The sequence below is a fragment of the Caretta caretta genome, chromosome 7 (genome assembly GCF_965140235.1).
Source record: "Caretta caretta isolate rCarCar2 chromosome 7, rCarCar1.hap1, whole genome shotgun sequence".
Taxonomy (NCBI): Eukaryota; Metazoa; Chordata; order Testudines; family Cheloniidae; genus Caretta; species Caretta caretta.
Window position 1 is genome coordinate 65,897,600 of NC_134212.1, and position 27,075 is coordinate 65,924,674.

Genomic DNA, 27,075 nt, shown 5'->3' on the forward strand with positions numbered 1-27,075 from the left:
AGGCCAACAAGAACATAGTTCAGAGTAAAAAAGAAAATCTGCTTTTTGAAATGCATGAGAATCTTCGTGAAATGAACTAAGAATGGGAGACCCACTATAGACTGGCAAATTGTCAAGACAGTAAGCAAATGTATTTAAAAGATATTGCACCACAAAATGTACTTTGTTCATGTGTCAAGTCTATTTGTGTATGTTCTATAAATGTATTTGGTGCAAGCATTAGATGTAGTAACAAGAGATCTTACTACTACTCTCTACTTTGAGAAGTATGGCGAAACTACTGCTTTTTGTGACCAGCATCAGACTTGATGACTACCAAAGTGAGATCTTATTTTAGTTTTATAGATCTTAAGAAAAACAGTGATTGAGCATTTCTAGAAATATACTAGATAAGAGGATAAAGGCTTGAAACTGTTAAAGAGATGATGTCTACACGACTATCCAGGTTCTTCATGTTAGGCACATATTTAAGTACAATGATTCATTCCCCATAGTTTTCAGACACAGTCATATTTAGAATCCACTGCATATTTTACAATCTTTTAATCAAATATCACTGATAACTACCTTGTAATAGGCTAGTATTTGACTTATTTTTAGCAGTTCTGTCTGTAAGTAAGGCTGCCTTTGGCCTAGTTTGCAGCTTGTCTGACATGAGCGAAATGTTGCTTTAAATGATCTTGTCATCAAGTAAACTTGTTTCCAACAACTATATAGGACAGAGGATGACATTTTTAAAACAGGATGTGCTTAAATTGAAGAATAATGTATCTATAAATTCTGTTGTCAAAAGCAGTTAGAAAAATGGACTGGAAGGTCACAAAAAACCCCTATGCAGAGAAACAGGTCAAAGTAACCTGGCCAAAATATGCACAATAGCGCACAATCAACCAGAGAAGAGACCACCACAAAAATGACAGCAGAAAGTTACATGCCAACGAAAGTTCACACGAGTATTGTATGAGTTACATAAGATACTTAACATTCAGGACACAACGGTGATTGGAAATAAGTAATGAATATGTAATATGGATGTGTAATAAAATGTGATAGGTTGTAAGGGGCAGCCAGAGCTTCACAGAAAAAATCCACTGTGACATCCTAAGCCCCAGGAGAAGGCAACTATCCATGGCGTTTTTCTGTATGTCTGCTGTTTTGTACTTGAATAGTATTTGTAACAGCAAGGTATGCTTTTAGTTAAAATAAAGGTTTAATTTAATAAACCTGAGTGTCTTGGCCTGAGTGAATGGCACTCATATTCAACACGCGAAGCACCGCTCACCTCTAATGTCTCTTCTGCAGTACAGCCAGGCTGCTGCTGCAGCTTACCAGTGTTCAAAGCTTCAATGTACTCATCACATTTCTTATAGCCATCATTCAGAAGTTCATATTTAGCCTTTAGCAGCCCCTGTCCCGGAGTTACATCACCAATCCCAATTGAGAACCCACGGTTAGCTACAGTAAAATTACAAAAAATATATTGACATATAAAGAAGTTCAGTTCATTGAGTTCTATTCAGGTAACCATCACAGAATTTCTTTCCATTATATGGCATTTGCAAATGCATCTCTGAAATTCAAGACAAAGCTGTGAACAGATGCACTTTTCTCCATTTCCATCAATTTTGTATCTTATTGATTTTTCCTTGTCTAAATAGGCTACATTTTTAATAGAAACATTCCTGGATTTAGGTTACATTTTTACATTAAAATATCATTCTACAACAAAAGGCACCTCCCTGGTTACTTACAGAGGTAAACAGGAGCAAGTCTGGCTAGCCGTGACATAGCATCCGCAGCCTCTACCTGCCCCCAGTCTCTCAGCAGAATGTAAAAGATATTGTTCTTGGATCCAGATCCTAAGGTTCCTTTGTCCATACTGCCACTCATCAACTGGCTATTCTGGATTGTAACATCTGGAGGCACAAAGAAAAATACTGAAAGCCTGATACCCGAAGAGACCAAGAGCTTAACTTAAACTCTATTAAATTACTAGTAACCTAAGAGTGCGGGCTGTCAAAACAAAAAAAGCTCCAAAACACACACGTTATGCCTGTAGAAGCGGAACACTGAATAAAGAGGATGCAGTGAAAGTGTCTCCAAAACAATCCTCCCCCACAACTCCATTTCCCAAACACTTTTAAGTCTATCTCCCATCCTTTCCCCAGGCAAATGCTTCAATTGCCAGATTTTCTTTTAAGAAACAGCTGTAGCCCATAACTCAAAGCAACCTTAACACTGCAAATTTTAATTTTCTAACTCCCACGGAAGAATTAAATGTGATAAAAAGCAATGTTAGGTCTTCTGAATATCTTAAATTAGTCCATTTTTGTTCACATAGTTTAAAACACAGTAGGGCAAATCAGTGCAAGCAGTTTCCCAGCCAAAAGCCACACTTAACTTTGATAAAAATGTTAAGTGACTATAGTAAGCAAAGAATCATTGATGAGTTATTTTATTTAGGAACAAGTCAGCAATTGGGCATAATAGCACTAGAAAGTAAGCATCTTAATGTGTGAGCACTCAAACTCCAATATGCTCCATTCAAGGAAGGCTTGGGTATATAGATGGACTTAAATCACTTCACTGTCTTTGCTCCCTAAAGGTACACCATAGTTACATGTACAGTAGGAATTGGTAAGCTGGTCTATTAAGTGCTCCTAGTGTGGACACAGCTATATCTGCAAAGCTGTGCTCTGTACTGATATAGTAACCCCCTATAGTAACTGTCTTCCCCCCCGTCAAACAAGCTATACCAGTGAAAGCAGTTTTGCTGGCATAACTACATCTTTACTAGGGCTTAAGCCAGCGCAACTCTGTGGGTCAGGTACCACACTTCTCTTTCCGCAACTGACATAACTCTACCAGCAGACCTGACTTAATGTTTTATTTATTTTTTAAAAGGATGCAAAAACCTACTTGCTGAACAGTAGGTAATAACCATTGATATTCATTAAATGGCTGAATACACTGTAAAAGCCATGTTGGGATTTCATGAGATCTTGCAGAAGACCTTTTCCAGATGAGACTGTTATTGCTTCACAAAAGAGCAGGTATGCCAGAGACTGCAACACTAATTTCAGAGAAACTCAGAGGAATTGTCACTTCCACTGAGGCTGCCGACACCGAGAAACTGGGGTTTCCACCAGCACCTTCTGAGACCTGTCACATCCCTCTGCAAGGTCTTCATATTTCTTGGGTTTACACTGCTCTGCTCCCCTGCAGCTAGTTCATGCTGAAGAAAAAGGTGGCAGGGGCAAGGGATAAAAACCTCACTAAAACTGAGGAAGGATTTTTCTGGTTACAGAAATGGTTAGCTATGGACTGCTGGTTTAATAGCACCCCCTTGCAGCTAGACAGATATACTAGGTCCTGAGGAGGATAAAGAATTGATCCCCCACTCACCCGAGTCCCAAGCTTTTACAGAAGCCAAAGAGGATAAGGATGGAGAGTTTCTGTACCTCTAAGGACCACAGCGAGCTGATTACTCCTTCCAAAAACTCACAATGCTTATACCTAGTCACCCAGTGTTGCAATCTTGAATCTAATCTTTGACTCCTCTCTTGCCTTCTCACTACCATGGTTTCATCAAGTTTTGTCAGTGTCCCTACACATCCAATAGATCTCAGTCCCCACTGCCGAAGCCCTTTCACACCAAGATCCTCTCTGCCTGGGCTCCTACAGCCATCTCCTCCTTTCTAGCTTCCATGACTCTCCCTTTTGGGTAAGATGAGCAGCCAAACCCATCTTCCCTTTCTGCTAAAGCCCCTTTGCCAGCTCTGTGTGTTCCCACAAGGTATTCAATTCCCTCTCCGCAATTTCAAGGCTCCTCAAGCCCTGCTCCTATCTCCCACCAGCCCCTTCACCTCGGTGCTTTGTCATTCTCCACCCACGCTTGCTGTGCCTTCCACCCCACTGCTCTCTATCAATGGACTGACTTCCCAAGTGTTCGCACTGTCACTTCAAAGACCACTTTTCTCCACTGCCTTGTACCTTGATCCCAATTTTAAAAATATCAGAGAATGTGTAATATGCTCCCTGTATAGCAACTCTGTTTTTACACCATCACCTTCCTTTGTCTAGCTTCAAGTTCTACATTTGTCAAATTTAAAATGCTAATTTTTTTGGGGCAGAGACTGTTTTTTTTAAATCTCTGTAAGGTGTCATGACAAGTTAAGTGTTATATAAATGTTTTACTAATAAAAATCATGATTTTTCTGTCGTGTTTATGTCTGAGAAAACACCAATTTTTGAGAAATTGCCTATTTTGTATGTGAATCAAATATTCATCACATTCTTGCATTTTTTACTCGCATTTTCATGTTTAACAGTGAAAAATAGCATTTAACAGCATTTTCTTCAGTCACATTTCCCTGCTGTGAACTCAATTACGGACTAGGAATAGAAACAGTCACTGGCGCAGATTTGTTATGAACTCATAATTGAGGAGCAGTTGAGCAGGCAAGGTCACTCACAAGAATCATTGACACACAGATCCTCTCCTCTGCCACAGTATTGTTTTCCTTTGGTTCGGAGATTGGCTTTCACAGCACAGTCATCACTAGGTTTGAGAATGATGCTGAAGACCTGCTTTCCTGTCCACAGGGTTACAGGCTGAAGGCAACAAAGGGAAAGAATCAGAAACAATCAGAATGTTTTCGATAGGGTTATAGTACCAAAACAGCCAACTTCAATATGCTGCTCTAAAACTGTGGTTAATATCTTGGTGGAACCACCTGTGACAGTCAGCTTGCTGAGATGGCTGCCATTATTCACTTAAGTGAGACCAGAAACCCCATTACCCGAGGAATCGGAACTTCAATATTTTTGGATGAAGGATAGAGGGCAGACGTCCCTCCACGCTGCCACTTCTCTCAGACACTGGTTGAAATAAAAGTAAAAAAGTTAAAATGTAGATGACTGCTATCTCCACTTCATTCCCCACATTTACATTGCTATGAATCTAGTTTCTCTTGTTCAATATACAGTGCTTTTGTAAATAAGTGTGCATTTGGCTTAGAGATCACATTATTGTGTACTTCAGCCACATGAAAAACACAGCTAGCCAATATAAGCAGTTGACACAAACTACTAAATCTACTGTCATTTGGCAAAATGAAAACTGTTATTGTCATACTCAGTTTCTTGTTACAAAGGAAAGTTTTGAAGTGAGGTAAAGGTTGACTGCCCATAAATGCTTTGGCCTTTGCTTTAGATGACTATTATCCTTTGATGCTCCAATTCCACTATCCTCTGAACACATTAATAATTACACTCTCCAGCACATGGATATTTATCAGTTTTAAGATCACTCTAGGTATCAGTATACATGTTCATTTGCAAGTCATTTACTTAATATTTGATTCAGCAAATAACCACAATGCATACATCAAATTCCTCTACATCACAATAAAAAGTGCACGACTATTTTCTCCGGACACATGTACACTGGTTATGTATAAACACCATGTTATAAATTTAAATTATGTCATCAGAATGAAGATTGTGTAGCAGAATATGAAATAGGACTATAGGCAGCTATGGAGCAGAGCTCTTCCCTGCTCCATTTCTTCCATCCCAGATCCTGCTCCCCAAGCTCAAGCTCCACTACCCTCAATAATCCCCCATGATCCCTAGGACATTTTCCCTGTCTTAAATGCTCTAGACTCCCCATGGTACTTCTGTGTATTGTGGTGTAGGAGCTGAGGACAAGTCAGTAGAAATGTGAGGAGGGAGGCAGGAGATTGAATGGGAAAGTTGAGAATAAAGTTCCTTTTCACTAAACCATCTGTGTTGAACCCACAGGACTCCTCAATGCACAGAGGTGGCAGCAACTAAAGCATCAGTACTAGATGCCCATTCAAGTTCTGATGCACCAATATGCAGCCCCCACCAACTCCTGCGTCAAATCCCATCAGGACTGGGGTCAGCGAATATTGGAAAGTACAGGCTCTGAGGTGACAATCACCTGCATTCCAACCCCTCATATCTGTGGAGAACTTCACCAGCATCTATATTCCTGGTTTAAGAAGATTGCTCAGGTATATCAGATTAGGTTTCCCCTCTTCCAAACCACAGTAGATATGTGGAGGCAGCAGGACCATAAGGAACCTTCATCATGCCAATATGCATAGCTGACTCAGCGTAGTGGAGAGCCAAAGCACTGATGGTTTGGGGCAGATGGACTGCACACTGCGCTATGACAGGTCGTCTCAGTGCTCTAGTTACCCTCCCCAGATTCCACTCCTTTTCTCTCCCCATGGCCCTGACTTATGACCCTCACACAGCACTGCTGTCTGATCCATTGCGAAGTTAAAGCAGCATCAGCATCAAGCCCGGCTTCTGTCTCCATCCCCATGCACAACAGGTTTACAGCACAAGTAACCACTCTAAGAACAAATGTCGCTAAAATTCTGTCTTTTGGTGGCTATGAGAATGGGTCAAGTATGCATGACATCCAAGAGCAATCAAGGCCAAAAATCTTTACAACAGTTAAAAAAAAACTAAATAGGACCACACACCTTTAGGATTGCTGGGGGTGGAAGGCGAACTTTAATCTTCTCATCCTTGCCAACCAGGATAGAAGCAATAATTTGACAGGCCTTGGCTCGGTCAAAAAAGGTGTCTTTTAGTGTGAGAAGATAGGCACCTGGAATGTGAAAAAAGGTTAACCTGACAGTAAACCTGAAGTAAAATTTAAAAATGATTGCATGTTAAGTATTACTCTGAAAACGTGCTATCCACTTGATACAGATGACAGCAATGCAGATGTAATATTAGCTTTAAGTTCTTTCCCTGCACTTATGATTTTTTAAATGAAGGCCTGTACCAGCAATTTATAAAAGGAGAAAAATTATTTTTTCTCCTATTAGAGTTAAAGTCTAAAAGACCATCTGAGAATTGCTATCAAACATCCTCTTCCTTATGAAGTCTCTGGCCACTGATATACTCACTGAACATTTCCTATAACATTAAATAACCTTGCAGTCACAAATGACACCATCAATTTAAAGATAATATATTTTTAACCCTACTATTATTACAATTAACCCCTTTAGGCCAAATCATAACTGAAAAGCACTGTGTAGCATCAATTTAATTGCTTCATAGTCAGGGAATCCATTTTGATACGTATTGCAACAGAGCAAAAGAAAAACAAAAACACAAAGTTCATTTATATATTAGCATGGGATATTATCGATTTAAAAAAAAAGGAAATAATTTTTAAGTCAAACACACACATCTCTAAAACGAGCTTTACATACAGACCTGTAAGAAAATCTTGAATAGCAGCAATCAAAGGCTCTCCATTTCTTGGTGTTACCAAGTTTGCTTTGGTCTGTAAAACGTAAGAATGAAAAATGAATATTACTTGAAATATTCTGTAGAGAAGATTAACTTAACATACCTTACTATTGCAATACATTTGAAAGAACAAACCTTTTAAGACAGAGCTTGTAACACAGACATTAAGGGCCCAATCCCATAGTTTACGTGTTAGGATTTACTCTCGTATGTAGGACAAATCCTGTAAACTGGAGGAAACCCTAGTTCTAGGCCCTATCCTATCCCTACATCTAATGCACCTACACATCTAAGCTATGGATTAGGTAAGGAAAAGATGTGGGGAGATACGTACTCCCTTGCAAGCTGTGTGTTCAGCACCAGCCACCAGATCTGGGGAACCCGAGGGATGGCATATATACAAACAAGTTTTACTCGTAAAAGAAAAATGGCAACCGAACCTGGCACGTTTGGGAGATTACTTTCCAATCATTTGTGGGACAGGGGGAAAACCAACAGATGCTGGAAAGGTAGATTCCAAAACACACAAGTGAAACCTCAGAGAGAGAGTAACATTAATAACAAACCTATATCACAAGGCTGTTTAGCAAAACTGTTGAGTCTAACCGTAATACATCTTTGGTCAGAGGGGGAGGAGGAGTTTCTACTGATGTAGTAGTTGAATTGATTGGTCAAGTTGTTAGTCATGTTACAAGTACAAGGGATAGGATTGCTGGTGGCTCTTGTGAAGTTGTGAGTTTGGTGATCCGCCATTGATCTGACTTTCATCAAGTGCTTATATTGGTTACCTCCTCACTTCTTAAATCTGATCTGGGTCCTGTCTGACTGTAGTCTTGGCAGCCTGGAGATACTGGACACCTATACCTTCAATCCCCGAGTATGAGTAACTGCTAGCCTGGAGGTGAAGTAGATGCCAGTGGTCTCCCATATATCTGGAGCCAGTGTCAGGGTACAGCGTGAATCCTCCCAGTAGGGTCTTATCAGATGACCTCCCACTGCTTTACATAAAACTCAATCAGCTCCTGAGGTCTGGTCTACACTCAAAATTTGGTGGAGATACCAACAGCCCTTGGGGAGAAATATCCACACCTGAGCACCACAGCTATGCCAAGCTAATCCCCAGTGTAGACATAGATAAGTAGATGGAAGAATACATCCATCAACAGTCACTCAGAAATATGGAGTTCCGAGTGACTGAAAACCCTCCCACACTGCTATAGTCTGCATCTACACTGGGGGTTACAGCAGCAAAGCAATGGTGCTGTAGGCCATGTCTACACTACGGGTGTGAAGTCCCAACTTACTTTTGAAAAGGGAACTCACTGCCCCACTGTTGCCTTATGAGTTGGGAGGGGAGATTATGTGTGGCGGCATAAGATAAAATACCCTACGTTCCACAGCAAAAGCCCCTCATTTCTGCAGCATGTCACTACAGGAAGACATGCACCCAGAACAAACCACATTTTCAGAGAATATTAAGTAGGTATCACTGTGATGCCTCTAATTCTGTTAAAAACAAAACAAAACCTTGTTTTCTGAACATGCCATAACACTAGCACCAAACATTCAGCTGGATGCAGCATTTAGCATTGGTCTCTTGAAACAGTCAAGCGGCCTATCTGAAGGATGCAGATTTCACCAGCAACTGAAAAATACAGGGTGCTGTTCATACAGAAATGCAATATCACATTACCAAAAGCCGGACAGTAAGATACTCCATTTACCCCCATGAGAATCAGTGCTTCTGCTTTGGCCTCCTCTGTTTGAGGAAGATGAAGGTTCATTTCATCTCCATCGAAATCAGCATTGTATGGTGTACAGACACATTCATTAAACCTGAAGGTCCTGTGGGGCTTTACTCTCGCCTGCAAAAGAGATAAGAAGTGATGCCGCAGACACAAAGAATCACATCGAATTTACGAGGTTCCAGAATCTACAAGTTTTGAGAGTGGTTTCCTTGCAAACTGTGCTTTTACATTTTTAAAAAATAAAAAGACACTAGAGACGCTACATCTAAATTACTTATTTTAATTTACACAGAATTGTATAATTGGTGGAGGCTCACCAAGTCACTCAACCAAAGTTGAGTGAATTTATTTACTAACCTCTTAACCTTGCAACATTACTTGCACAGTACAAGATGCAGCATATTCTTAGGCATCCGGGTTCTTACTAACACTGCAATTTTTTTTATTTTTACATCTATCAATATGCATATATACATGCACAAATGTAAAATAGGTGGAATTTGAACAAAAGACTGCTCAGTTTCCACTTTGATTCCTATGCACAAGCGTAGAACTATTTTGTTTGGATCATTTCCATGTAGTGTTGTTTTAAGACGCAAAAAAGATCAACACAGTGAGTGACAGATTAACGAACAAAACTAAAGGTTAAAGTTGCATGATAGCCAGATGTTAGGCTATGTGTATACTCACTATGTGAGCCATGATGCTCAGCTTGTGCAGAGAGGGCTGTCGGTTGAACAGAACTATATCCCCATCTATGAGATGCCTCTCTACAATGTCACCATACTTGAGCTCCTGAGCCATCTTCTCACGGTTTCCATATTTCAAAAACCTTGAAATAAAACACGTCAATAGAGTCAAAATTTCATGGAAAATAAAAACAGAAAAATAGACAACTAAAGAGCATCCTCTTATTTGTACTCTGATTTCTTAAAGAGCCTCCAGTGACAGCCACTTCGAACGAGACATGCATTCTGCAAATTTATTAAATATTAACAGAGTGTCTCTGTCACTGAGTGGAACTGAGGGACAATGTTTTTCACAAAAGTTTTAGATAAGGACTGAGGTCAGTTTAATATCAAAAGATAGAGTTATGTTAACCAAACAATTAGCAAATAGCTACATCATTCTCCACAGCAAATGTAGAGCAGTCAGCAAACACCGCACATTCGTGAAAATCAAGGTTCTTAAAGAAAAATGTGAATTAGTTTTAAGTTATCAGGAAATATGGGTATGTCATCCACATGTAGCAATCCAACTGTAGCTTACTAGCAATGACATTGCATCTATGCCTACCAAAATGTTCTAACAGAAGGATTTATCTATGTTCATGTTTGCTTGCACAAGCTACCTTTAGGTCATGGAATATTGTTTTTATCCTTTATTGAAGATTACATAAAACAAAAAACCCCAGAGGAGTCCCTATGATGAATAATCTGCTGGATTTCACTTCAGCAATAAGACCAGGTAGTGGTGGTAGGTGGAAAGTGAACCTTTACTGATAAGTACCTTTTCATTTGTGTGTGCCTCTGTTGAATGAAATTGGCTCCAGGGTGAACTTCGGGACCATTCCGTACAAGTTTCCTCATAAAATTTAGGTTAGCTTTATTCACCTGCAACATGACTATCAGTTAGAAAAAAGCGAGACATTTTAACACCACTCACTATTCCTTGGGTTTGTGCTTTGGGATTTTCAGGCTCAATTTCAATGGTGGTTATCCCCTCTTATTTTAAGCTGCTGGAGAAAGGGGAAGAGAAGAAAAATACAAGCCAATCTTGACCTTATGGAGGTAAGACTGTTGACAGAACTGGAATGAATAGCTTGCTGGCCAAATTCACATATAGAGGGAAGCTTGAGAAGCTCTCTAAAAATACTGGGATCCCCCATGATAAAATTAGGGCCGTCAAGCGATTAAAAAAATTAACCACGATTAATCGCACTGTTAAACAGTAACAGAATACCATTTAATTTTTTGGATGTTTTCTACATTTTCAAATATATTGATTTCAGTTACAACACAGGATACGAAGTGTACAGTGCTCACGTTATTTTTTTTTATTACAAATATTTGGACTGTGAAAAAAAAGTATTTTTCAATTCACCTAATAGAAGTACTGTAGTGCAATCTCTATCATGAACATTGAACTTACAAATGTAGAATTATGTACAAAAAAATAACCGCATTCAAAAATAAATGTAAAATTTTAAAGCCTACAAGTCCATTCAGTCCTACTTCTTATTCTGCCAATCACGTAAACAAATTTGTTTACATTTGCAGGAGATAATGCTGCCCGCTTCTTGTTTACGTCACCTGAAAATGAACACAGGCATTCGCCTGTCACCTCGTACCCAGCATCGCAAGATATTTATGTGCCAGATGCACTAAAGATTCATATGTCCATTCATGTTTCAACCACCATTCCAGAGGACAGGCGTCCACGCTGATGATCGGTTCTGCTCAATAACGATCCAAAGCAGAGCAGACTGACGCATGTTCATTTTCATCGTCTGAGTCAGATGCCACCAGCAGATGGCTGATTTTCTTTTTTGGTGGTTTGGGTTCTGCAGTTTCCACATCTGAGTGTTGCTCTTTTAAGACTTCTGAAAGCATGCTCCACACCTTGTCCTTCTCAGATTTTGGGACAGCACTTCAGATTCTTAAACCTTGGGTCGAGCACTGTAGCTATTTTTAGAAATGTCACCTTGGTACCTTCTTTGTGTTTTGTCAAATCTTTTGTGAAAGAAAAGTTTTTATAGTGAAAGTGTTCTTAAAACGAACATGTGCTGGGTCATCCTCCAAAACTGCTATAACATGAAATATATGGCAGAATGTGGGTAAAACAGAACAAGAGACACAATTATCCCCCAAGGAGTTAAGTCACAAATTTAATTAACGCACTTTTTTAACGAGCATCAGCAGCATGGAAGCATGTCCTCTGGAATGGTGGCCGAAGTATGAAGGGGCATACGAGTGTTTAGCATATCTGGCACGTAAATACCTTGCAATGCCAGCTACAAAAGTGCCATGTGAACACTTATTCTCACTTTCAAGTGACACTGTAAGTAAGAAGCAGGCAACAGTATCTCCCGTAAATGTGAACAAACTTGTTTGTTTTAGCGACTGGCAGAATAAAAAGGAGGACTGAGTGGACTTGTAGGCTCTAAAGTTAGATATTGTTTTGTTTTTGAGTACAGTTATGTAACAAAAAAAATTTACATTTGTAAGTTACACTTTTACAATAAAGAGATTGCACTACAGTACTTATATGAGGTGAACTGAAAAATAGTATTTCTTGTTTATTATTTTTATAGTGAAAATATTTGTAATAAAAATATAAAGTGAGCCCTGTACACTTTGTATTCTGTGTTGTACTAGAAATCAATATATTTGAAAATGTAGGAAAACCATCCAAAATATTTAATACATTTCAATTGGTAGTCTATTGTTTAACAGTGCAATTAATCGTGATTAATTTTTTAAATTGAGATTAATTCTTTTGAATTAATAGCGTGAGTTAACTGTGATTAATCAACACAGCCCTAGTTAAAATGCAAAAGTCTATGTTAAACACAAAAGTAAAGTAATAAAATTAGAATTTTAAAGAAGAAACGAAGAGTTTTCTTTAGCAAAGCTGACTCAACCTCATTACACAACTGGTCTATTTTGTGGTACACAAGGAACCAGAGCAATGAGAAAAGAAAGTACAGACAGGATCACAGAAAGAGTAAGATGTGAAAGGTGTGATTTTTTAGAAATACATTATAAATCCAGTTTTCACTGTGACACACAGTAACATATATGAAATTTATGTCATTTAAAATGGGTTGGGCAAAACTAACTGTTTTTCATGATTGTCCCTTCAGGCCTCCCCCCTCACAGTCTACATCAAGCATTCCTATTGTCTTGCTCTGTGAAACAAGTCAGCTTTACAATGGACAATGAACCTATGCCACTATGACCTTCTGGTGCTGACTGAGGGCACTGAGCACCTCAAGCTGCATGCCATTCTTCCCTTGTATGTACGTACATACGTACGCCCACGCGCACACACACACACTATTGACGCCCTTTTTCTCCAGCGATTTGAACACCACAATGCAGGTGTCTGGAGAAAAATGCATGTAAAGAATTTCAGTCTTACACTACTTACTTTTTCAGGGAATGTTAATATTTTGGCAACATGAACAGGCACAGCCACTTCATCTATTCGTAAGTTGGGATCAGGTGAAATGACTGTTCTGCCCGAGAAGTCCACTCGCTTTCCAGACAGATTGCCTCTAAACCGACCTAACAAATAAAGCAAGTTAAAACTATTTGGGAAAAGGATACCATTATACAAAATGGTACTTCAGAAAATGGTAAAGTGTTAATATAGCATAGTATGCACATCATACAGGGAAAGCCTTGCTAGCTTGATCTACAAACACTGATCTGGTCACTATGCAATGGCAAACATGGCTAAAAAAGCCAAACAAATGAAAAAAAAAAAACAACACTTTGGGGAGGTGGAAAAGGAAGAGTTTAGACATACCCTGCTTCCCTTTGAGTCTTTGAACAAAACCTCTGGTCCATTTCTTGGGTGCCATGTTAAGAGGAATTCCAGAGAGCTCACTGTTAATGTAGAGGGCACACTGTAGCTGTAGGAAGTCCCAGTCTTCCATAATCATCTGTGTTTTGGCTCCCGATATCCTATGCTAAACAAGACAATTACCGATTTCAGAAAACAAATGCAGTGACACACAAAATTGGCACGGAGCAATTTTTTCAGAAAGCTGTGCACCACACTAAATCGCAAAGGCAACAAGAGATTGGCACCTTCACCATAAGTAACAGCCATAAGGGAGGCACATTCTGTTCATGCATGGATGTAACCGAGCAGAACCTAGCAAAACACATTTTCCTTCTGGAAGATCAGCTTCTGATTAATGACAAACTGCAGGATGTGTGCTTGTTTGATTTTCTGACCATTTTAATACCTGAATGTATAATACAATGACCATGCTGTGGAGACACATTATGATTCATTAAACATGATTAACTTATCAGAGTGGTGGCATACAAAATTCCATTGTGTTTAGCCTTCTCCTGGACAAAGACCATCACTCAAGGTTTCACTCCTGCATCTCTGTGGCAGGAAGTAAAACGGAACAGGTTAAGCCAAGCTGAGGATATAGTTCTGTTGCACAACATCTTGCAGAGAAGCAGGTTATAACCCAGTGCTAGTTTCTCTGCTTCCCAGGAGACAGCACACACGACCTAGAGCAGCATTTCCCAATGTGGAAGAAAAATAGGAGATACAAATGACTAGCTTTTGGGGTGGCGAACAAGCCTTCTCAATTGTTCTTCAGTTTCAGTTTTTGTTTAAAAAAAAGTTTCTAGTGGTTACTGTTGCAAATACAACCTTGAAAGCATGACCTGAATGTAACTAGCATCTGAGTTTGCAGAGAGCTGAAATAGCTCTGAGCTGGGAAGTGCCCCATTGATTTCAATGGGTGCTAACTCCCTTTATCTACGCAGTTTTCTTAACAGATATAGTTGCATTGGGTTAAATCACTTCTTCCCATTTAACTTAAACCTGTTCCTAATCAATTTAAGCTAAACCCAAGTAAATCTGGTTTAACCCAAAAAAGAATGTGCGCACAATCTTTTGCAGCGGTTTAAAAAAAATAAAATTGGTGAAACTCTACATGCAGACAAGCCCAATAAGCTGCTCATTTTGGGTAGGCTTTTAAGACTACATGGAAGAGTTGGAAGGGCCTCTTGGCAGAGACAGACAGAGAGATAAAATAAGAAACCAGATGGGTAAAGAGGGGTGTGTGAATTTCTGGGCCCATGAACTATTATGTTCTTGTGCTTCCATCAAGTGCAACAGTCATCCCAAAACATGCTAAATGTAGCATAATATGAACTGAAATTGAGAAATACTTCAGGAAAAGCAGTTAGTCCAGTCCACGTTTAGCAGGTCGCCAACACACTGGTGTAACACCAAGAGCCAAATAGAGAGCTCAAGCTGAGTCCACCATTCCTATGCCATTTCACGTAAGGCCAAATATTGCAGCTGAAGTCAGAATGAATGCAACATCAGGCCTTGCAGCAATAAGTAAAACCAATTACCCCCCAAAGTTTAATCCAGCCTTTTATTTATTTATTTTTAAATAGAGCAGCAGCTTCAGGCAGGCAGGCTCACCTTTTTGATTACATCATTGAGGAAAATTATCTCTGTAAGCTTCATCGTCAAGTCATCTTCGTTGGTGCCAGACTTCAAGTCGCTCACAACAGAGGGTCTGATGCACAATGGAGGTACCAGGAGTCGTGTCAGGATCAAGTCTGAAGGCTTTCCTGCTTCTGGATTCATCAGAAGCAGAGGTATATCTTCCGCTGGGATCCTTTTAAAGAGGTTCAACACCATTAAAGGAGTCAAGTTCTCCTAAAAAATTAAATGAAGAAAGTCATACTGCAACCTTCAAGGGCATAACAGCTCCTTTTTGGCTACATCTTAATACTGTTTACTTCATTTGCCACCCTTCTCTGCCAATTGTTCAAGTAGAAAGTCGGATTTAAAACAAAAAAGCATATGTAGAGGAAGTTATTCTTAAGGCAAACAAAAACAAATGTGTCTTTTGGTTTATTTATTTAGAATAGCAGTCCCCGTAAACTCTGGCTCATTGATGCTTTCCCCCAAGCTTCTCCTCTTACACTATTTTCAGTTTAGATTTGTCTCTTTAGATTAGCTGTTACAGTAGTCTGTTTTTTATAGCAATATGGATATTTCATAATTACTTGCCAAAGCAACGTAAACAGCTTATAACGTGCTTGCAGTAAGGTATAATTACCACCAATTTCATTTACAAGAGCTCACATAGATTACAGCATTATATCCTACATAATTTCATTAGGTTTAGCAAGTTGTTTTAAAATTTAACCTTTTTTTCCTGAATGATGAATATATTGCTGACATATCATGATTCATCAATAAACCCAAAGTTTGCAAGAAGTGCCTGTCTTTATAAAGCTGATCTAACGCAATTGAAGAGAGACACAAAATCTGCATCAAATGTTTTCTATTGCATTTTCCAAACGTCTATACTAAGAACTGACTGATCTGTTAAAATCCAAGGAAAAATCTCCATACAAAAATGCAAAGCTCAGCAAAACCACGAAAACTATATATATTCTTGTACTACACTTTGGTCACTCCTTCCTGTCCAGTTCTCAGCTCTTCCGATCATAGGTAGGGTTTATGAGTATTACAAATATTCAAGACAGTGACTGAAGGTAACTGTCCCCAGAGATAGCCTCCAGTAGCCTAAATTTCTTCTCTGCTTCCTGTCACCATGATTTCACCACTAAGCTTTCTTCACTGACCACCACTGATCCTATACCAGGGGTATCCCTATCCTTTGCATGCAGAAAACTGTGTACCACAATTACTTGACTGGTTAGAGTAAAGATGCTGCTTTTTGCAGAAACCATTAACATCTCCCTCAGCCAGGTAGTATAATTGTTCTTCAAATTCTCCTCTCCACATATTCAAAGGCTGGACCAGCATCCACCCTTTACCCCTATACTAAATACTTCAGCTCATCATTCAGGAATTTATGCATCAAAATTAGCAGAAAATTCAAGCACTGGCAAAACAAGCACTGGTAGACACATTAATTCACCTGAGCTCTCCCCAGCAAGGATTCTACTTCTTTGTTATGTTCTATGGCAGTTTCAAAGGACTGAAGAAAACTTGATACTATTGGATCCACCACTTTCTTATTGGTCTTGTACTTCTCATGGATTATCTTCAATAAGCCACACTTCTTTACAGTACCTACAAGATGACAAATTTTGTTAAATAAACCTCAACTCTTGAGCTATTCTTCTAAATTTTTAAAAAACACTTTTTCGTGAATGTAGTATTAGGGAAAGGTGCTGGCTCTGGTCACCTTTACATACCAGATGCCTCTGTTCACAGAACAGGAGGAGCAGCAGCCACAGCAATGAAAGTTTGCCCACGTTGCCTGTTCAGTGCACCTCAGCTGTGACCTGGACTACTTCTAAGGATGAGAGGGTGGCTCATTCTACGTGTCCATTCAACCTCTTCTCAACAGTGGTACAGGATTTTTGCAACGTAGATGCTCTTGCACTAGGAACTGGACCAGAGTGCACCAACTCATTTCACTCATAAGTCATTCAGATAGTAACTTTTGATCATTACTAACCCAGAGTGGATTGTAGCCAGTGACCTAACTGTGCAGGACATTATAACCATTATTTGTCCTTGAACCAGCTAGTCCTCTCAAATTGTGTTCTACCGCGCTCATTGAAAATGTGGATAAACTGATTTAGAAAACAAAACAGAAAAATACCAAAAATAACTACCAAATCAGTTAGATGCTGCATTAGCTGGAATAAGTTCAAAGAACAAGAAATCCCCCCAAAAGCCAATTTCTACTTCTGACTCGTGAGCATTTGATCCCACAAGGGAAAGGACATCATATTAACCTATTTCCCCAACACTTCAATTAACCTCTCCAAACCTTCACAATGCAGATACGGTTTTTCTTTTCTTTTTAAAATGTTTTTGCATGTCCAGCAGATTGAGATGCTCAGTTGATGACCATTTCATCTTTTCAGAACCTGTTACTGTGTATGTGTTAAAGGAAATAGGTGGTTCTGCAAGATGAGTAGCAATGTGTTGTGTCTCTGGATGATAGAATACACAACACAAAGAAATTTAAAAGATTTCCTCAAGTTTTTGAGGGTTTATATAGGGCCATATCTAGCTTCAAAAACTGTAACAGACTCTACATATTGACTTATATAGGAAACCCCACATATACACACCTGAAACCAGAATATGGCCTGATGTTTTTGAAATGTTGTAAAAACATTCCTTACAACACCCTTGAGGCAAATATTACCTTCTTTTTAGAGATGGGAAAATAGAGGCTCTAGAGTTTAAGTACAATTTCAGGGACTGATTTTTACTTGCACAAGGTGTGGGACTTAAATACTGCTAAAATGAGGGACTAGTAATAACATTAAGTCTGACATTGCATAAACTGCTATGGCTGAAATTGAATGCTTTATACTGCTGGAAAGCAAATATTTTGTTTTTCCAATAGCACAGGGTATTCATTTCTACCCTAGAAAGCTGAGAGACACTAGATCTTAAAGAAATAAAAATCACATTCTGATTACTACCTTGCTCCCTCCCTTCCCAAGTTATTTCCAAAACAACTTTTAAAAGCCTTGGTTTTAGCAGGTCCTCAGAGAGCTTTGCATCATCTGAAAGCTTGGCTTAGAGACATAGCTTTTAATTCATGTAAGTAACTTCTAACTTTAGACAGTCATGAAATATTAGCTTCCAAAAACCATACTGGATCTGAAGTGAAATTTAAAAAAAAAAAGATAGTCACAAAAACATGATTTTAATGTCTTGTAGCTGCCACTATTGGTAACACATTCACAAACATGAATGCATTCATGACAAAAAAAATACAGAACTAAATGCATGGATTGGAGTGCTCTTATTAAATCTCTGCCTTCCTATGCATTTGTACAGTTCCTAGTATTATCAAGCCCAGTCCTCTAAGTGAGACCTTCAGTTATTACCACAATGCAAATAGTGAGGGTTGCTGGACACATTCCATTAAAGAGAATATGTACGCTGACTATTCTAATCCAGATTGTCACTATAAAATTGCAAAGCTATAATACTATAGCAATATTAACAAAATAGTTAACAGCAATGTTAACACAAAATAATGAGTAAGAGTAATCACAATTCATTTTTTTCTAAAAGAATCAAAAAGTCTATCACATAAGGTTTTCTGGCCAATAACTGACCAAACAATCAAATATCAGTATGATCTGCTATTATCGCAACTCCATCTGGAACACTTATATGCTAAGTATTACTGATTTGTCTAACTCATGACTGCAGGAAATGGTCAATAGCATATTACTCTTCACAAAGATGACTAAGCACAATTATGAGCAACAGGATCTTCAGTTAGTCCCAATTTTGACCTATCAATCCTCATATTTGCAGGAAGAGGATAATTATCAGGTACATTCACGCCACTCCTTGTAACAAAGCTTTGAACAATTGTCTAGTACACTCAAGAGGGTTTTTGGTTTTTAGCCTATGTTTATGTGTCAGCTATAGGTTAAGATCTAGAAAAAACATCAATGATTGTTGAATGATGAAAAGACAACACAACATTGTGATGCTCTTCACGGGCTGGGCACTAGTGTAAAAAAAAAAAAAAAAGAGTCATGCTAAATACCAACCACCATCTGCTAATTTCCACACTCACCATTGAAAGCACCACAATAAGGACAGGTGTTTTTCTTTCTGCATTTTTCAGAGACTTTCTTTTTCAATCCCCGTTTCTGCAGGTAGGTCAGACCAGGCCTCTTCAGATAATCCAAAAACTGTTTCCTCTCCTCTGAAGACAACAGGATACGGCAACAGGTCTTGCAGATCATCTTAAACATAAACAATTGATTGTTCTTTTGTTAATGAGAAATAAATGTCATTAGGGACAAATTATGATGAGGGATACCACAGTTCTTCACACACATGGAGTTTCATGAATGAAATACTACTGCCTTAGTGGGGGAACCCAATTATTACACAGCACACTGCCCAACAAATATGAGCAAGTTGGGAAACTCTGGCCAACAGGACAAATCTTTGCTCCTCTTAAGTTCAGCAGGAAATTAAATATCCATGCAAAGAGACAACTTAGGTTTACTGGCATCACTAAAGACAAACTTGGAATAAATTTTGCAACTTGGAATGAGGTGACTATTAGCATTGCAAATCTGGTACTTAGATCACTGGTACTTAGAGGTCCTGGAGGCCAAATTTAGGCTGCTAGGTAAGAGAGTGAAGTCTAGGACCTCCAGGGTAGCATTCTGTGGAATGCTTCCAGTTCCATGCACAGGGCTAGTTAGACAGGCAGAACTGCAGGGTCTCAATGCGTGGATGAGAGGTTTAGATTTATTAGGAAGTGGGGAAACTTTTGGGAAAGGGGTAGCCTATACAGGAAGGATGGGCTCCACCGGAATCAAAATGGAACCAGATTGCTGACACTTAAAATTAAAAAGATCGTAGAGCAGTTTTTAAACTAAGGGCTGGGGGAAAGCTGACAGATGTGAAGGAGCACGTGGTTTGGACAGAGATATTCCTTTGGGGAGTATCTATGAAGGGAGATTCTCTATCTCCTAGTAAGGAGGAGAGGATAGAAGATGATAAAATACAGGTAGGATCTGATAAGAAGCAGTCAAATGAAAAAGAGTCCCATTCAATTACATCATTTAATGGCAGACAGCTAAAAAGTGACAAGTTTTTAAAGTGCTTACATACAAATGCTATAAATCTAAATAATAAAATGGGTGAACTAGAGTGCCTCATATTAAATGAGGTTATTGATATAATAGGCATCACAGAAACTTGGTGCAATGAGGATAATCAATGGGACACAGTAATACCAGGGTACAAAATATATCAGAAGGACAGAACAGGTCGTGCTGGTGGGGGAGTAGCACCAGATGTGAAAGAAAGCGTAGAATCAAATGAAGTAAAAATCTTAACTGAACCAAACTGTACCATAGAATCTCTATGGATAGTAATTGCTTGCTCTAATAATAAGAATATCAGGGATACATTACTGATCACCTGACCAAGATGGTGACAGTGACTGTGAAATGCTCAGGGAGATTAGGGAGGCTATAAAAATAAAAAAAACCTCAATAATAATGGGGGATTTCAACAACTGGGTACATGTCACCTCCGGACACGATGCAGAGATAAAGTTTCTTGACACACTAAATGACTGCTTCTTGGAGCAGCTAATCCTGGAACCCATGAGAGGAGAGGCAATTCTTGAATTAATCCTGAATGGTCCAAGAGGTGAACGTAGCTGGACCACTTGGTAATAGTGATCATAATATATTAAAATTTAATATCCCTATGGTGGCAAAACACTACAGCAGTGTAGCATTTAATTTCAGAAAGGAGGACTACACAAAAATGAGGAAGTTAGTTAAACAAAAAATAAAAAGTACAGTACCAAAAGTGAAATCCCTGCAAGCTGCATGGAAACTTTTTAAAGACACCATAATAGAGGCTCAACTTAAACGTATACCCCAAATTAAAAAAACAGCATAAGAGAACGGAAAAAAAAATGCCATCATGGCTAAACAAAGTAAATGAAGCACTGAGAGACAAAAAAGGCATCCTTTAAAAAGTAGAAGTTAAATCCTAATGATGAAAATAGAAAGGAGCATAAATTCTGGCAAATGAAGTGTAAAAATATAATTAGGAAGGCCAAAAGAGAATTTGAAGAACAGCTAACCAAAGTCATCAAAAGCAGAAAGCCTACTAAACAACCAGTAGGGCCACAAGACGACTGAGATTGTAAAGGAGCACTCAAGGATGATAAGGCCATTGGGAGAAACTAAATGAATTCTTTGCATCGGTCTTCACGGCTGAGGATGTGAGGGAGATTCCCAAACTTGAGCCATTCTTTTTAGGTGACAAGTCTGAGGAACTGTCCCAGATTGAGGTGTCATTCGAGGAGATTTTGGAACGAGTTGCTCAACTAAACAGTAATAAGTCCCCAAGACCAGATGATATTCACCAAAGAGTTCTGAAGGAATTCAAATGTGAAAATGCAGAACTAACAACTGTGGTTTGTAACCTATCATTTAAATCAGCTTCTATACCAAATGACTGGAGAACAGCTAGTGTGACAGCAATTTTTAAAAAGGGCTCCAGAAGTGACGTCGGCAATTACAGGCCACAAAGTGTGACTTCAGTACTGGGCAAACTGGTTGAAACCATAGCAAAGAACAAAATTGTCAGACACACAGACGAATATAGTTTGTTGGGGAAGAGTCAACCTGTTTTTTCGAAAGGGAAATCAACCTCACCAATCTACTAGAATTCTTTGAGAGTGTCAACAAGCATTTGGACAACGGGGATCCAGTGGATATAGCGTACTTAGATTTTCAAAAAGCCTTTGACAAGGTCCCTCACCAAAGGCTCTTAAGCAAAGTAAACTGTCAAGGGACATGAGGGAAGGTCCTCTCATGGATTGGTAACTGGTTAAAAGATAGGAAACAAAGGGTGGAAATAAATGGTCAGTTTTCAGAATGGAGAGAGGTAAATAGTGGTGTCCCCCAGGAGTCTGTACTGGGCCCAGTCCTATTCAATATATTCACAAATGATCTGGAAAATGGGATATAACAGTGAGGTGGCAAAATTTGCAGATGATACAAAACTACTCAAGATAGTTAAGCCCAAAGCAGACTGAGAACAGCTACAAAAGGATCTCTCAAAACTGGGTGACTGGGCAACAAAATAGCAGATGAAATTCAATGTTGATAATTGCAAAGTAATGCACATTGGAAAACATAATCCCAACTATACATACAAAATAATGGGGTCTAAATTAGCTGTTACCACTTAAATAAATCTTGGAGTCACGGTGGATAGTTCTCTGAAAACATCCACTCAATGTGCAGTGGCAGTCAAAAAAGCAAACAATGTTGGGAATCATTAAGAAAGATACAAAGTAGGGCCCTACCAAATTCACAGTCCATTTGGTCAATTTCATGGTCATGTGATTTTAAAAATCATAAATGTCATGATTTCAGCTATTTAAATCTGAAATTTCGTGGTGTTGTAATTGTAGGGGTCCTGACCCAAAAGGAGTTGTGGGGGTGGGATGGGGTGGGGTGGGGCAAGGTTATTGTGGAGGTGGTTGCAGTACTGCAACAGGACTATACCATGGCTGTACCATATCATGGCATCTTTACTTCTCACTGCTGCTGGCGGCAGCATAGCTTTCAGAGATGGGTGGCTGCTGGTTGGGAGCCCAGCTCTGAAGGCAGAGTTGCCACCAGCAGGAGCGCAGAAGTAAGGATGCCATGGTATGGTACTGCCACCCTTATGTCTCTGCTGCTGACTGCAGAGCTGGGTCCTCAGTCAGCAGCCACCACTCCCTGGCCACCCAGCTCTGAAGACAGCAGCGCAGAAGTAAGGGTGGCATAGTATGGTATTGTCACCCTTACTTCTACACTACTGCTGGCGGGGCACTGCCTTCACAGCTGGACACCCAGCCAACAGTTGCCACTCTCTGGCCAGCCAGCTCTGAAGGCACTGCAGAAGTGAGGGTAGCAACACCACGAGCCCCCTAAAATAACCTTGTGACCCCCTGCAAGTCTCTTTTGGGTCAGGACCCCAATATGAGAAACGCTGGTGTCCCCCATCAACTCTATATAGTATAGTGTAAAAGCACACAAAAGACTATTTCACAGGGGGAGACGCATAGGCCGTGATGCATTTTACGTGGCCACGAATAACATATTTCCTCTGTATAAATCCACGGTGCACCCACATCTTCATTACTGCGTGCAGCTGTGGTCACCCCATCTCAAAAAAGATATATTGGAATTGGAAAAAATTCAGAAAAGGGCAACAAAAATTATTAGGGATATGGAATGGCTACCATATGAGGAGAGATTAATAAGACTGGGACTTTTCAGCTTGGAAAAAAGATGACTAAGGGGGGATATGACAGAGGTCTATAAAATCATGACTGGTGTGGAGAAAGTAAATAAAGAAGGGTTATTTACTCCTTCTCATAAGACAAGAACTAGGGGTCATCAAATGAAATTAATAGGCAGCAGGTTTCTTCACACACCTCACAGCCAGTTTGTGGAATTCCTTGCCAAAGGATGTTGTGAAGGCCAAGACTATAATAGGGTTCAAAAGGAACAAGAACTATCCTCCATGAACTTGTCTATCAGTGGCTATTACCCAGGATTGGCAGGAATGGCGTCCCTAGCCTCTGTTTGCCAGAAGTTAGGAATGGGCGACAGGAAATGGATCACTTGATCATTACGTGTTCTATTCATTCCCTCTGGGACACCTGGCATTGGCCACTGTCGGAAGACAGGATACGGAGCTAGATGGACCTTTGGTCCGACCCAGAATGGCCATTCTTATGTTTACTAACCCTTCCCCTTTGATAGAATCCTGATGTAATACATAAAGCCATACAATACAAATATAAAGTGTTCTGCATAAACCACCACCATCTCTTTCATGGTCCCAGACGGATAATCCAAATGAAGTGACATTTTAGCTTTTCTGACCTCTCCCCCTCCTTAGGCTGGGTATAATAATTACTGTCTCTCGCAATTAAGGAAAATTATTTTACCTGTAAGATGCCTATGACAGCTTTAAAGTACCCAACATGGAAACACGGCAGCTCCAAGTCAATGTAGCCATAATGCCCTAAACAGTCAGCTAGATTCTTCCCACAGGTTTCACATGGACGGTCCTTTTCACTGGTACCCTTTGAAAAGGACACAAAAACATTATAGCAACCATTACCAAATTGTGGGAAACAAAAGAAGCTACCACAGCTGCTCTTAAATTAGTCAGCATGCCTGTGGACAGTACTCTGTACACTCGCATGAAAGACTTCTAGATTATTTCAACTCTGAACACTTGCTCTCAGTCAGTAAGAGCTGGTAACACACTGAAAGCATCATACTCAAAACCCAATCCCCATAGAAACAGAGCATCTTGCATTGCTCCTGCTGATGCAAGTGCTGTTAATTCATTCAGCCCTATTCACCTGGAAAGACTACTATAGTGACGTGGTACTAACTGTATGTCCACACTACAGCTAATGTGATTTGCAGCTTGTGTAGCTGTACCCACACTGGCTTTAATGTAGTTAGCGCGCTAACGGCAGAGTGAGGACACACCAGCATGGGTTTCAATGCAGCTTGCACAACCCCACCTGATCCCCCTGAGTACATACTTGCAGTGACAGCACATGCTGAAACCCATGCTGCTGTCTACACAAGCAACAAATCATGCCCCCGCCCCCAGATACAGGGCAGACATACCCAGCGAGGGTAGTCATTTTATGGTCATGTGAAAAGCATGAGGAGAAATGTGTTCAGCCTCAAAAGCGAGTCAGACTGATCTGTCCAACAGTATGAAATGGTTGATGGCACAAGTCACGTTCCAATTAAAGAGCTGCTTGTATCACAAGACACCATTGCAACTGGCAATTTCAGCAGAAGAGCCAAGGACACATAACTACCTTATTTCTCTTCAGCTCATGTAGTTTAAGCTGAACATTCCATAGGCACACCTGTGCTGTGGCTGTATAGTGGAATTCAGTTTTCATTTCAGCATTGTTCATACGCATTAAAAATATTTCCACTAAAAAAAAACAACAACAACAACAGGAAATAGGATCCTTACCATACGATGGTCCAGCACTCCATACTGCAGTGGAGCGTGGTGGTTGTCCTGGCTATACAAGTTCTTACTAACCACCTGAATGTGAGCTTGCTGGCGCATCTCTTCTGGAGATTTCATGCCAAAGCAGATGTGGCTTCTAGCAAAGGGAAAAATTACAAAACTTGATTTTAAAAAAGATACACAAGAAGCCGATCTGAGTTACAATAAAGCCAAAGCAAAATTATACTTCCCTCTCTGGGAAAAAAGCATGAATCTATGTATTAGATTTTTGCATTACAGCTAATAATTATTTAAAAAAACAAAAACAAGAAGTCCGGTGGCACCTTAAAGGCCAACAGATTTATTTGGGCATAAGTTTTGTGAGTAAAAAACCCACTTCTTCAGATGCAACTAAAGGTTATTTAAGGATCATCAGAATATACAGCAGCGGTTCCCAAACTGTGAGGCACCCATAAGATCATTCAGGGGGTCATGATAGGGCCTGGGCCAGCTCTCAGAGGGGCGGGGAAGCAGTGCCAACTCAGCCCTGTTCTGCCCCCTGCTCCGCTCTGGCTCCCGCTCATCCTGTCATGGTTCTGCAACCGCCCCGGCTCCAGGCCCTGCTCCAACCGCAGCCCCAGCCCTGGACTGCAGCTCCTGTGGGGTGGGGGACAGATTCCATTACTGGTGGGGGGGACAGAAAAACTTTGGGGACCACTGCTACAGAGTTTATCACATGGATATACTCCAAATGCAGACACTAAATACTAGCTTTTTCCAGCAGTATTAGTGAAAAGGAATTACCAAGTCCATATAAGGTTAGCTTGCAGGAAACATGGGGGGGGGGGGGCGGATTCTAACAGTTAGAAAAGGGAAAGGTTGATTAGATTGAGTCCATCTATTCCATTGCAAAAGCAGCTGAATTCCGCTTCCAAAGAAGGAGGTTTTACATTAAACTGATACTATAGTCAATTTTAGATAAAACCCTTAGCCTTTCCCATTAGCTAACATTATCTGTCACAGAAGGAGTGACAAAAGAAATGTTACGTCAACCAGTGTTTGGTTTCTTTTCTAACTAAAGAAGACCACCTCTATAAACCAGATTAAGTGCAGATACATTATATAAAATAATTTAGAAACCAACATGGTCAACAAGAACCAAAGGGTCAGGAGAACTGATTCTAACTTTCATGAAGCTGATCCCAATGTCAGACTAGACACGTATACCAATGTACCAACACTGTTAGGTACCCGATATGATCAACTTTTTTTAACGAGATTAACCACGTCTCCATTGTGGGGGCTGGTTTCTTTCAATTATGCATTAATGTTGCTGTATTTCTTAAGCACTGTCAAATGTACTTGGAGCACAATGACAGGTGCCCTTTAGAGAGCGTCCAGACATAAATCTGTATTTGCAGATTGTATTTGCAGGTGGGCTGACTCCCCTCCGTCACCTAAACACTCCCCCGGAATCGCTGGGGGGGTTGAATCCTTCCATCCCAGCGGGGTCCCCTCCTTGGGTCTGACCCACGTCCCTGGGGCTGAACCCCCTCATTCAGCCTCTCATCCAGCCTCCCCCCCAGCCCCAGGGGCACAGGGCCCCGCTCCTATCTGGGTCTGACCCCAAGGCTAGACACCGCCCCCCAATCCAGCATCCCCTCCAGGGGCACAGGCCCCCGCCACCAACTCTCCCCCTCAGGAGCACAGGGGCCCCCGGCAGCGGGGCTCTCGCCAAGGCCGCACA

At 40.1% G+C, this 27,075-nt stretch overlaps 1 protein-coding gene across 2 annotated transcripts in view; it reads right to left on the reverse strand.

Moving 5' to 3' along the window:
* POLR3A (RNA polymerase III subunit A) overlaps nucleotides 1-27,075 on the reverse strand; it is a 53,037-nt gene that overhangs the window by 25,796 nt on the left and 166 nt on the right. Inside the window, exons 2-16 of one of the 2 annotated variants that reach the window (XM_048857561.2) lie at nucleotides 25,350-25,485; nucleotides 24,286-24,423; nucleotides 19,369-19,540; nucleotides 16,720-16,874; nucleotides 15,243-15,482; nucleotides 13,587-13,749; nucleotides 13,206-13,342; nucleotides 10,563-10,666; nucleotides 9,744-9,885; nucleotides 9,030-9,170; nucleotides 7,270-7,339; nucleotides 6,522-6,649; nucleotides 4,476-4,614; nucleotides 1,752-1,916; nucleotides 1,283-1,455 (exon numbers count right to left, since the gene is read on the reverse strand). In XM_048857561.2, the coding sequence (XP_048713518.1) occupies nucleotides 1,283-1,455; nucleotides 1,752-1,916; nucleotides 4,476-4,614; nucleotides 6,522-6,649; nucleotides 7,270-7,339; nucleotides 9,030-9,170; nucleotides 9,744-9,885; nucleotides 10,563-10,666; nucleotides 13,206-13,342; nucleotides 13,587-13,749; nucleotides 15,243-15,482; nucleotides 16,720-16,874; nucleotides 19,369-19,540; nucleotides 24,286-24,423; nucleotides 25,350-25,485 (2,203 nt within the window). Of the gene's footprint in view, nucleotides 1-1,282; nucleotides 1,456-1,751; nucleotides 1,917-4,475; nucleotides 4,615-6,521; nucleotides 6,650-7,269; nucleotides 7,340-9,029; nucleotides 9,171-9,743; nucleotides 9,886-10,562; nucleotides 10,667-13,205; nucleotides 13,343-13,586; nucleotides 13,750-15,242; nucleotides 15,483-16,719; nucleotides 16,875-16,999; nucleotides 17,194-19,368; nucleotides 19,541-24,285; nucleotides 24,424-25,349; nucleotides 25,486-27,075 lie in introns of those variants that run through there. The other variant, XM_048857562.2, reaches the window with a different exon arrangement.